At 47.6% G+C, this 12,183-nt stretch overlaps 2 protein-coding genes across 2 annotated transcripts; one reads left to right on the forward strand and one right to left on the reverse strand.

Moving 5' to 3' along the window:
- Positions 1-1,230: 1,230 nt before the first annotated feature.
- On the reverse strand, positions 1,231-8,386 carry SNIP1 (Smad nuclear interacting protein 1). Its single transcript, XM_054998698.1, has 4 exons — positions 8,253-8,386; positions 7,888-7,975; positions 3,542-4,119; positions 1,231-2,569 (listed from the first exon to the last, which is right to left on the reverse strand). Exons 1-4 carry the CDS (start codon positions 8,321-8,323, stop codon positions 2,311-2,313), a joined length of 996 nt encoding a protein of 331 aa, XP_054854673.1. The 5' UTR covers positions 8,324-8,386; the 3' UTR covers positions 1,231-2,310.
- A 152-nt stretch (positions 8,387-8,538) lies between these two features.
- On the forward strand, positions 8,539-12,163 carry DNALI1 (dynein axonemal light intermediate chain 1). The gene is made up of 6 exons (XM_054999484.1): positions 8,539-8,928; positions 9,016-9,152; positions 9,446-9,615; positions 9,967-10,145; positions 11,002-11,166; positions 11,977-12,163. The coding sequence occupies exons 1-6, from the start codon at positions 8,848-8,850 to the stop codon at positions 12,010-12,012; spliced, it is 768 nt and encodes a 255-aa protein (XP_054855459.1). The 5' UTR covers positions 8,539-8,847; the 3' UTR covers positions 12,013-12,163.
- Positions 12,164-12,183: the final 20 nt, after the last annotated feature.

Below are 12,183 nucleotides of genomic sequence, written 5' to 3' on the forward strand. Positions count from 1 at the left end.
TATGTTATTTATAAAATTAATCACACCCCTGGTTTTAAAAAAAACTTGAGATGATTTACAATCAAAATTAAAATAGTACCATTAAAAGCAGACATAAATTTAAAAACATTTTAAAAGCCACACAGTAGGAAGATGTTAACTTCGCTCCTAATTGCTACTAAGGAGGTATCCCAAGGAAACTGTTTCCAGTGAACCACTGTTTGGGGGGGGGGGCTGTCCCTCCGGACCCCAGATGTTGCTCCATGAAGAGAAGCAGTTCTGTCCTAGGCTTTTCCAGCAGTTAGAATGGACAACAGTAAAATGGGAGGATTGGAGCACATTGTGACATGGATTGCATAGCATGTTAGGGTGGGAGTAGTTGAACTAGACATTTTAAAAAAACTATTCAAAAGACTTTGTGTATCAGCAAGTCAAATGCCTGCAATATTGTGAGTTGGTGTGGTATAGGGCTGGGGAAACCCATGTTTAGATTCCTACATGTCTTGAAATACTTGGACTACTCATTCTGTCTCTCCAACCTACCTCACAGGATTGTTGTGGGGGATAGAGAACCACATCCATTGGCCTGAGCAAGAGAAACAAATGAAAAATACATTTTGAAAGGTAGTGCCCTTTGTGGGAGGAAAGCACTTGCAGCTCTGCAGCTTTTTGTCTTATCCTGCATGGTAATATCTTCAAAACAAAAGTTTTGTTTCTTGAAGGGAAGGCTATAGGGAATATGCAGTCTTAACTGCATACCAACCATGCAACGGTGACAGATCACATATGGCAGTCCGTACCCATACATCCAGAGTATGTGAATTATGTTGTATAATTGCCACTGAGGAGGGCCCAGCCAAGCGCCACCCTGAGTATGGCAAAACGTTACTCCTAATGAACTCTCTTCCGAGTTCAGACCAACAATTCTTGTAGTCGACAAGCAGTTTCCAAACGGTGCAGCCACTCTCCCCCCGTCACAATACTGCTACATGGAAAAGACAGATTTTGACTTCCAAAAGTGCATTTACCTGCCTAGAAAACGGAATAGTGAAGAGCCCTCCTGTACTAACTGTAAAACTAGGATTGTCATGCACCTTGCTGCTTTTTGTAAAACGCAGATCTGAAAAAAAAGTGTCGCTTGCCAACCCCACTCCATGGCTTCTTTCCCGCATTTTTATTAGCTGCATTTTAGAGAAGTAGGAGAGGTTTTTAATCCACTTTAGGAAGAAATAAAAACCCAGAAGAAATACATTCAAGTTAAATTTACAAATCTTTTATTTCAAATAAAAGAGGAACCATAGTAAAGAAGATGCTGCTGTCTCAAAGTGTCCCTCTCAGCTGTCATTTAAGAAATGCACCCGCTGTAACATCCTAGTTCTGGACCTATGTATACAACATGTCTAGGCAAATGGAAAGTGCTCTTGGAAAATGTGGGTAGCAAGGAAAGTTACTAACCAAGCACATCAAGTTGCATTTGTGCAATGAGTGGTTTCAGGGCACAAAACGAGTCACTGAAATAAACTTGCTTCCTGTCTCCAGATCATAATACACCATTCGCCTCCTGCTAAAACTGGACACAAAGAAATTAACATCCAAAAAACATAAACAAAGGAATCTACTATCAATGTTTTGCTGGAAAATACTCACCATCCTATCTGATGTCCATAAACTGAACAGGAGTCTCAGAAACCAGCTCAAACCCCTTCAACTTTGACGATAAAAATCCAGAGAGACTATGACAGGACACTTAATACATACACAGCAGTGCCCGGGATCTGCAAACTCAATTCTTGAAAACTTATCCTGATACCAATTGCCTATACAGAGCATAAAAATACAGACAAACACCTAACTTTAGCATATGAATAAATCAAACAACCATAAACATTACAGAACAACATCTGGCTCTCTTCGTTATGACCCTACTTAAAAAAATAAGTAGCATGTGTTTTTTTTTAACAGTTCGGAAGAAAAAGAAAAAACGCATTAGTTATTTGGGGCTTTGGGGAACAGAAAGAAGCAGCAGCTCTGCTGTACATAAGGGTTTGTTGCTTAAGTTTTATTTTAAAATCATTCATTGAAGAGCTGCCAGACCACGTGGACATCAAAAACACCTTTTAACAAGTGCCACCTTAAAAGCAGTGGTTTTCTTTACTACCCAAAGTCCAGCACCACAAAAGCCACATGTGCATGAGGAGCTCCCAAAAGAAAGTCAAGAGACAGCAGACTTTAAGGCAGTGAAAGACAGAAGAGCAGCAAGACTCCAGCATCACAATGAGGATGCGAGCTCCGCCGCAGGAAAAAAGTTCAGTCCACCTTTCCAACCTATTGTCATGTCGATTCTTCATCTTCCTCCTCATCTTCCTCCTTCTTCTGGTCCACCTCCGAGGTGTCTGATGATTCATGTAGAAGGACATACTCTCTGCTGCTAAACCCAAATTTCAGGACATCCTTCTCTTTCAGTTCATAGTAGCGCTGAGGCTCAATGCGCTGGTTGTTCAGAAATGTACCGTTGCCTGAGCCAAGATCAATGATGTAGGGCTTTACCTTCCGACCTGCTGTGCCGTCAGGGCGAGTATACTCCACGAGCCTGGCCCAAAACAGATTCACAATGATTAGCAGCACAAATACTGGAGGCACAGCTGTGCCACACTCCTCTGAAACACTGGACACCTCCCTGTTCCTAGAGCCTCCTGAAGCAATATGGGCTTGTGAGGCCTAATCTCCCTTTTGTATGTTAAAGAACATTCACGTTATGTGAATTGCAAAGATACCGAACAGCTGTTTCCCAACGTGCCCAGGATGGGGCCAACATCCCATCTAGGAGTGATGTTTGCCCCGTTTAAGTGAATCACAGCTTTTGTATACACTATTATGGTTACACCCCAGCCACCATCCAGTCCTCCAACTGCACAAAAAGAAATAAAACAGGCAAACAACTAGTTGAGGGAATCAAAACTGCTTTAAAGGGGCATGACATGACATGTCACAGGCAAAAAGTTTTTAAGGAAGGACTATTCTCATGACACTCAGTAAGGCAGGATTCCAAATAAGCACTTTGCTCTCCCCCCTCCATCTCCATGTCCACCTGCAAGCGTGACATGCCAACTCTGGGCAATTCTATCTGCCATGAATTATCCATCTGTGATGTTCTGGAAGGCTGGTAGTAACCTTGGACATTCAGTGTTTCTCCTCATCCCACATTCCCTCCACCCACCAGCAAGAGTCTTTGATGTGCCACTTCCTGCCAATCCTACCTACCAAGGACTATCCATTATGCTTCTATACTTCTTGTGTTCTTAAAATTTACCCTAAATGATATAGTAACGGAATGCCTGTAAATATGGAGATGTCTTTTTTGGAAAAAGTGGCCTTTTTGTTTCTACCATGGTGGGACCCAGGATCTTTGACAGTGATTGGTGAGATGTAAGATACGAAAGTTCTAGACTACCCCCTTTCATTGTTCCCTTTATGTTCCTGTCAACAAGCAGGGCATGCTAAGCAGTTGATTTGAAATTGTCACTTATAGTTCACCCTCAACCACATGAGCCACAAGACTTACCGGTACTGAAAGACAGCATGCTGTTTAGAACAGGAAGGATGGTCAATGGGAATATCAGCAATGCGTCTGTGTCTGCCCAGCAGATAGGCACTCTGCCTGTGAATGTACATGACCGGAAGAACCTCATCATTCTTAAAAGGATACAGACGCCACCGCTTCTTTGGAATACGTGCTTCAGGGGGCTCAGTGTATTTGATCACCACTCCACGGAAGGTGTTGGAGTCCTCCAAAAGCGCACCAGACAGTTCGAAGCTTGGTTTTTCTTTATTCACTGGTTCTTTTTCTGTGTTCTTGCTACCAGGCCTTCCCGCGTTTCGATTCTCCTCATCACCACTTACTTCCATCTGCTGACGATGTTCTCGCCGTCGTTCATTATACAACTCTCTCTGCGCCTGCTGCTCGTGGAGATGATCAGCTTCCCTTTCATGGCTCCCAGGACGTTCTCTATGGGGTTTCCGTCGGCTTGAATGGTCCCGGTGTCTCTCTCTATCTCCGCTTCTCCCCGACCTGTGCTCCAATTCAGAATGATCCCGATGCTGACGTTCTTCATGCCCTCTTCGGGGATGATCCTGTCGCTCCTGCAACAAAAACAAAATACAAAATACAATACAGGAATACAAATACATGCTTCCTAGGATTGCACAATCGAATTATTAATTGCACTGGTGTGTTATCAAGTGGAAAATAATTAATTAATCCTTATATTGGCTTTAATCAGAAATCGCTATGAACCAACTGGTCCCAAGAGGACCTAAAGTGTGGGACACTGCACAAGACTGATAAACAACATCTTTTTCTCTGTCCAAACAATGCATAAAACACTATCACCTTCATTCTAGATTCTTGAAAGACTCCTGAAATGTTGACAAAATATTTATGCTTGTTTTTCAAATTTTCTGTTACCATACCTTACTGTATCTCTTGCACTCAACAGCCTAATTGTTGTTCATTATTGTACTCTGCTCAGTTACTGTCCTAGCTGTTGATTATATTGTATTTTCACTTGCACTGTGAAATCCACCACGGATCTCAGTGAAAAAGGAAGGCTATAAATAAATAAAAATAATAAATAAATGACAGCGCAAGCCTGAGAAGGGGGCACAAAAGCGCTCAGGGAGCCAACTAGGTGTTACGCCGGCATACCCATCTCTGTCAGCGCTCCACCCCGGCCCTCCACCAACATCCAGATGCGGCGTAAGTCAATGCACTGGCATGCCGGGGGGTGGGGCGTGAGTTAGTTCCCTAAGCTGTTTTAGGCCTGGGAACGTCCGCAGAAGTGGCAAAAAGTTACACCATGTAAAACAACAGCATCCCATAAGGCACCCAACATACAAAAAGTCAATATCCTCCCTGCCCTGCCCAATCACTGGGACCAATCCACTCATGCCCCCTCGGTGGCCAAGCCCCTTCGCCCACATCCAATCAGCACCTTGGTCACCCTACATAACCTCTAGCCAGGGTGCCCATGACTCAGTTTTGCAGCAGGTAAGTAGGGAGATGGCCAGGGCTCTGCCCAAGAGCCCTGTGGGGACTTAAGAGTGCAAGGCAGGAGAGGCTGCTCGCAGCGGTGGGGCAGAAGTGTACCGGGGGGATCTTGTGAAATTTGGGGCATACCTCACATTCACCTATGGAAGGAAAGCCATGTCCAGACTGTCTGACTAACAACTACCACCCATGTTCCCTTGCAGATTACCCATCTCCTGAGTCCTGGCTTAGAGAGAGGTGAGGGACCACAGGCAGGTAAGAAGGAACTGGGGAGGTGACTACCCTAGCTTGCTTGTGCATACCAGCATCCCCTCTCCCCTTACCTGCTCCCCCCCAAACGCTGCCAACTGCACAATAATTGGTTCTCCTGGCCCTGACCACCAGGCTAACAGGTGCAGCTCCCTACCCAGGTGAGGGGTCCAGACATCCTCCTCTTTTAGCAGTTCAGTAAAGTCTGTGTTGAACAACTCCCTTCCTGTCTGTTTGCCTGTCTGTTGCCTGTGCATGACAGTAGCCCCCTCCCCACTTCCCCATAAGACTGCCCTTGCAAACAGCCCGACAAATCATCTCTGGTACGGATGAGGTGGCTCCAGACCTTCCCAGCTTCCCCCCTTCTCCCTGTCAAATTCACTGCAGGCAATGGGGTGGGACTTGTAGTGCTGCCTACGTGTGTCTGGCGGGGAAGGGGGGCCATGGAGGACTCTCTCTCCCCAACAGCACTGCTGGCATTCAGTAGGTCCAGCAAAAGACTACTGTATGCGGAGAACAAGGCTGATACTGGGATGTGGAGGGGGGCAAGCAACATCCTGGGATCTCCGGGGCTCTTCCCCTACAAGGCCAGACCGTCCTCCCTTTTGCTGTTTGCAGAGGCAGGGATGGACTTTGGGAGACAGGATGATGGCGCCCAGAGCAGTTCCTCTCATCCTAGAAGTTATCCTTCCACTCCGGGAGCCATCACCCCAGCACGGCTCTCGCGGTCCATCACGCAGCCTCCTTGCATCTTTTCAATGCAATGATGTATTTCAATGGAGGCACTGCACATCAATGGACATTCATGGCTCCCATCATATCCAATGGGCCTTCCAGCCTCTCCTGTTATTTCCAATGGGCATTCTCGCCCTTCGTTTCAGAACCCACCCACCCCCAGCTTGCCCTAAGGAGCTGCTTCTCCAAGACTTGGGGGGCTCATCCTGAGTGTCGAGGGCTGTGGGTGCAACTCTCGCTTGGTCTTGCTGCCTTTCTGGTCTTACTTTTCAAGGACGGGATGCATATTTCTCAGAGCAGCAGAAGCAGAGGGGGGATAAGATTGCAAGGAGTGGTGCTTCAGCTGCCAGCCTGGCAAGCAGGTCGGTGGGCAGGCACACCTTCAGTGTAACTTCCCCCCATGGAAGGCGCCTCTGTTAGGGTGCAGTGAGCCCGATCATGGGGGTCTTTCTGCCCTGTGCACCCACTCTCAGCAGGGCACAAAATAGCATTAGCAGCTGGTGATAACAAACACAGCCCAGCTCACAATCTGGCTATGCCTCTCCTTTCCACTCGCAGTGCTGTCAACTGCAGCCACCCTGCAACTGGTGGATTCTGCCAGTGCTGCCTGGACAAATAGGATGCATTCTCTCCCGGCCGTGCCTTGCTAGGCTCGGCTGCTTGTGCTGTTCTCCTGCCAAAGTCCTTAGGGAGAGGACTGGCGGCACTGCAGTTACGTGGGTGTGCAGCCGCCGGCAGGCCTCAGAATTATGCTGTAAGCAAATTAATTAGTTTGCCAATAATATGAATAGCTCAATATACAGTTTTAAATATCAATTATTTTCTGCTGTATAGCAGTAACATTTAACACTCATTAAACAACTTGGTGTTCAAAATATTTGCTGTATAATATTTTGTTGCAGTATTTTCAGCAGCTCTGCACTGTAAACTAATTATTAGTTTTGCTAGTTTTTTTTCTCCCTGTTTTTCAGCTTCTAAAACAGTTCAGAGAAGAATAAAAATAAAAAACATAAATAAAAACAAAGCAATTCAGAGAACAATAACAAATTAAGTAAGAGCATTCCTAGAGAAGCTTCAGCTGGCTACTTGCTCCTCCTCTGATGGTCACTTTAGTGACCGGTAGACTTTGATCCAGGTGAAAGGCAGCTTCACTTCAAGAGAAAAGAGCTAGATTCTTTGACCTCACTCATCATCCATTAGGTCTAACAACTTAATCATTAGGTATAACAACCTAATCCTAATCTGTTCCAGTTCCTTATAGAGAGACCTGATTTATGCCACTAGACCTCTCTCTACCCCCAACTCCTCCCTTTCTCACCTCCCTTCCTGTAATTCTAATAATTAAAAACAAGGAAAACAATTTCTTTTCATTGCATTCGAGAGCTGTTTACTCATATAGGAGAGCTATGCTGTAAGGAAATGGTCTCAAAGAAATACATCAGTATAGAAATGAGGACCAGAAACTTTACTAGTATGTACTATCTGTTGCTTCGAATATGATCTCACCAGGCAGTTCTATGTATTTAATATATCACTATTATAATTGCTTGTGCTCTAGTTCAGCATTTCTTCAATTTCGTAATGGATTTCTGCTGGTTTTAAATTTGCAATATATCCTATTATGTTGTTTAATAAAGCGTCCTTAAAACTGACATTACTAAGTCACACTGTGTAATCTGCCCTGAGTCTCAGTGAAGAAGGCAAGCTACAATGTAAATAAAATCTGTGGCACAACTGTTGAGGTGCCGTTGGACTTATACTTGTGTTTGCGTCTCTCCCCGCTTCTCTTCCTCTTTCCGTAGAGCTAACCTAAGACTAGGAAGGGCCCGCCAGGATCCCAGCTCACTCCCTCAGCATCCTCCAGGAGAGCCACTCACCTGCTTCACTTTGCCTATCACGGGACGTGGGCTCCGGCTTCTCTTGCTTCTTTTAGCCGAGGACTTGCTCTTCTTCTTGGAAGCCAGCCTGTAAAGAAACAGACCACTGATTCACTAGAGCAGAAAAGAAAACAATCACAACGGGGGCGAAGGGAGGCATCAGCAAACGGGAGCCCCAAGGGGCTGAGGCCCGGCACCGAGGGCAGAGAAGAAAGGCGCAGCCCGCGGGCCGGGACGTGGATCGAGGGCCTATCAGCCGCTAACCAGGCGACTCTCGCGGCCCGCTGAAGGGGAGGGGGGTCAGAGGCCGGGCCGTGAGGCTCAGGCCTGCCGGAGAGGAGGACGAAGAAAAAGGGAAGGCTCACTTGGCGGCCTCTGGCGAGCGGCTTCCGCGGGGGCTCCGCTTCCTCCGCCGCCGGCGCTGTGGTTCCTCCATAGCGCCCGCCCGGTCCGCTCGCCGTCTTCTTCCTCGAGCCTCACTTCACCTTCCGTCGCTAAACGGAAGCACTTCTGACCTCGATGGGGGGGCCGCTCTACTTCCGCGTCTCTATGACGCGTTCTGAGCGAAGCCAAGGAAGGCACTTCCAGCGTTTGGAGGCGGGACTTCCTAGTCAGTCGGGTTTTCTTGTCGCAGCGGTTGTTTTGCAGGTGGGAGGAAGTCCGCGGAATCAAGGATGAAAAAATGGGCCGTGGGCGAGATATAAGAACAGAGCCGTTGTCCGATAACCTTGCAGGGTAGGCTCGGCTCATCCCCTGCGCCCCCATGACGGGGGTCACGTGATTGCCGCCGGCAAGCCCGAGATCGCGCGCGCTTTCCTGGCGGTCTTCTAGTGCGCATGCGCGAAGAACTCCCGTTGTCGGGCGATTCCGGCGGAGCGTCCCCGTCGCCATGGCAGCGGCAGGACAACAGGCCCCGCGGCGAGGACCGGGCCCTGCAGGAGCGACGCCGGAGCCGCCGTGATGATCCCGCCCGCGGACTCGCTGCTCCGCTACGAGACGCCGGTGCTGGTGAGCCGCAACACCGAGAAGCGGTCTCCGAAGGTAGGTGGGAAGCCGGCCGAGACTGGGAGGGAGAATGGGAGCGAGCGTCGTCCCGGAGACTTCACAGTCTCTGCCGCCTCTCCCTAGGCCCGGCCGCTGAAGGCCAGCCCGCAGCTGTCGGTGCCCACCGGGCCCGTCCCGCCCGCCAAGCCCAAGGTGCCGTCACCCACCGTCGATCCTGGCAAGCAAGCGGAGGAAATCCTCAATGCCATCCTGCCGCCTAGGTGAGCCCCAGGGCGGGCGAGAGGGGCGAAGGGAGACGGGTTGAGCAGGGAATGGGGGCCTAGTTCCTGGAGATTTGGGGAGGGAGCCTGGGGAGGACCTCAGCAGGGTGTAATGCTGGAGAGTCCACCCTCCAAAGAAGCCATTTTCTCCGAGGGAACTGTAGCCTGGGGATCATAACCACCTGCAGGGAATGAGCTCTCTAACCACCACCTGGAGGTTGGCAAAACTAGCTGAGGCCAGGGTCCAATGCAGCTATCATGCATGAGCCCTCTGTCTGCTTGCTTCTGTGCAGAGAATGGGTAGAGGAGAACCAGCTGTGGATCCAGCAGGTGTCGAGCACCCCCAGCACACGCATGGATGTGGTGCATCTGCAGGAGCAGTTGGACCTCAAGCTCCAGCAACGCCAGGCACGAGAGACAGGCATCTGCCCTGTGCGGCGAGAGCTCTACTCGCAGTGTTTCGGTGAGGGCAGCAGGGCCAGGTGCACCTTCCTTGTTTCAGGGTACCCCTTCAAGAGAGGAGAGGGTGCTAATTCTCTTTACTCCCTTCTCCTGGTGTGAAGACCTTGAGGTGAAACGGGTCTGTAAAGGCTTCTTTGCCTTTCTCCCGCAAGCACAGCCTTGAAGTATGCACAGTAGCATGGAAACCAGTGGAAACCACAGCACTGGAAACCAAAGTTCTTGTGAACTTTGCTCACAAGAGATATGCACCCCTCTTGAATGAAGTATTCTTGGGCTGTGAGAATCCCCTAAGCTTTACTTAATGGAAGAGAAGGCATGAGAGAGAGGACAACCCCTAGCTCTCCACTTCCAGATGAGCTGATACGGGAGGTGACTATCAACTGTGCCGAGCGCGGGCTGCTGCTGCTGCGTGTGCGGGATGAGATCCGGATGACTATTGCTGCCTACCAGACCCTGTATGAGAGCAGCGTTGCCTTTGGCATGAGGAAGGCACTGCAGGCTGAGCAGGGCAAGTCGGATATGGAAAGAAGAGTAAGTGGGTCCATCTACAGCAAGGGGGCTAGGTAAAGGCATAATGGGCCATGCGCTTTGAGGAAAGCACTCAGAAAGCCAAATTCTGCTGTTGCCCAGGAACTAAGCAGCTGTGTGTGTTTGTACATTTCAAGTAACAAAAAGGGAACAGGCTCTTAATACAAACAACACAAAAATAAGAAAAAGGGCCCAAAGGAAAAAAAATTAACATTGTACGCAGCTAAAGGTAACATAGTGAAACTACTTTGTGAACACTATGTACAGTAAGACATGAAAACAAACTAGATGGCAGCTAACCCCGAGTTGAAACTTGACCCAGATGAGTCCTGGAGACCCCCCCCCCCCCCCACGTTCTGACCCCTGCAGTTAGTTGAATTTGGTAAGTTGCCATGTCTGAGACATAATTTACACTGCTGAAAATTGTATCCAACATTGATGACATTATCATCAGGGCTCATTTTTTCCTCAGTATTGCACATCCAGTTCGGGACTTGGATGCAACTGCCTCCTCTTAGCAATTCATGTCTAGGAATGGGGTATTTTTTGCACAAATCTAAACAACTATATCATTTGAAGCTTTGTTATGTTTTCCTATCTCCTTGTATATGACTTTCACAGAACAATTTTATATTCTTTTAATTACCTAAGATACACACAGACGTCTTTTCCCCAGCAATTTTGGCAAGAAAAAGCTACTAGCTCTAATTGTAAAAAGCTGAACTGCCAAGCTTGATAAAACAATGGGAACAGCTTTGATCAGAATTGCAGCCTCATTCAGCCTGCTTGGAGTAGATGGCGGTAATCACACTTCATGTTGGTGGTTAATAGACTGATAAAACATTATTTTCTGTTCAAGATTCTAGAGTTAGAGGATGAGAAGAAAGATCTGGAGAGGCAAGTAAATGAGCAGAAAGCCAAATGTGAAGCCATTGAAAAACGGGAGCTTGAAAGGCGGCAAGTGGAGGAGAAGAAACACACTGAGGAAGTCCAATTCCTTAAGCGGACCAATCAGCAGTTGAAGGTTAGTGAAAGAGAGGATAACGTATGTATGGGAAGACCTCTTTTTACTCTTTACTTAGGAGAGCTCTCAGGTTTTCACTTTGGGAAGGAAGACTAGTATTTTCAAGCCATGAGGGAGGCAGGGGAGGGCTCAGAGGCCTAAGACATGTTTCACTCAGGGACTACCAGCACATGATGGTTTCTGTTCACCTGCTAGGTCTGGCAGAGTGGCATGTGCACTTAAGGAGGGGATTGTTTTTCCCAGATCAGATTGGCTGCTGCCCTTGGTGTTTTCTGCTGAGAAAAGGCTTGCTTGTAGGAAAGAGCTGGGTTTATTTTATTGCAATACCAGGACCACCTTTTCTGCAGCTCTAAATTAAAGAGCTTAATAAGATACTTGATATTTAATAGCTGCTGTCTTGCACAGCAGCCACTAGTTTCTTTTTTCACTGACTGGGCTTCAAGTTGTTGCAGTCCCTGAGTTGCCGCTTGCTGCTCCCAGCCCCTGCCCAGGAAATCATTTCACAGCCAGGCCTAAAATTAGGGAATGCAAACCACTATTTCAGCAACTGTGATTTGATTTCCTTTTTACTGCTTTACTTTTCAAAACGCCTTTCACTGCCAGGAAACTCTGCCAATTTCCTACTTGCTTCTCGTAATGAAACAACTACATGCCAAGAATGAGAGCAGCTGATTTTTTTTAAACATGGGAGGAGGAATGTAAGAATCAGCATGGTCCCCTGGCTCATGCTTTTCCCAAGGACTACAGCAACTAGTTGCACATGTTTGAGCAAGTCCCTAACAAATTTTTGTTTTTCATTCTGTAATTCAGGCCCAGCTCGAAGGCATCATTGCTCCAAAGAAGTAAACCTTTCCACCATCTCTCAAGCAAAAAGCAAGGCTTCTTATGGTTCTGGTGTGTTCCAGAACACAACAACTGGAGATGTTTCATATACTATTTTTTTGGCAAAGTGCTGGGCAGGTCTCAGCCCCAACACCTAGGCAAAGGGCCTGTCTAGATTCGTAAAAGAATAAAAAT

This window comes from Eublepharis macularius, chromosome 15 (genome assembly GCF_028583425.1).
Source record: "Eublepharis macularius isolate TG4126 chromosome 15, MPM_Emac_v1.0, whole genome shotgun sequence".
Lineage (NCBI taxonomy): Eukaryota > Metazoa > Chordata > Lepidosauria > Squamata > Eublepharidae > Eublepharis > Eublepharis macularius.

Bases quoted from the DNA above. Each gene is read 5' to 3' on its own strand.
- SNIP1 (XM_054998698.1), bottom strand. From the start codon at position 8,323: ATGGAGGAACCACAGCGCCGGCGGCGGAGGAAGCGGAGCCCCCGCGGA. The intron at 7,976-8,252 runs GTGAGCCTTCCC...GTTTCTTTACAG, and splicing joins CGCTCGCCAGAGGCCGCCAA to GCTGGCTTCCAAGAAGAAGA. The intron at 4,120-7,887 runs GTGAGTGGCTCT...TTTTTGTTGCAG, and splicing joins TGATAGGCAAAGTGAAGCAG to GAGCGACAGGATCATCCCCG.
- DNALI1 (XM_054999484.1), top strand. From the start codon at position 8,848: ATGATCCCGCCCGCGGACTCGCTGCTCCGCTACGAGACGCCGGTGCTG. The intron at 9,153-9,445 runs GTGAGCCCCAGG...GCTTCTGTGCAG, and splicing joins AATGCCATCCTGCCGCCTAG to AGAATGGGTAGAGGAGAACC. The intron at 11,167-11,976 runs GTTAGTGAAAGA...TCTGTAATTCAG, and splicing joins GGACCAATCAGCAGTTGAAG to GCCCAGCTCGAAGGCATCAT.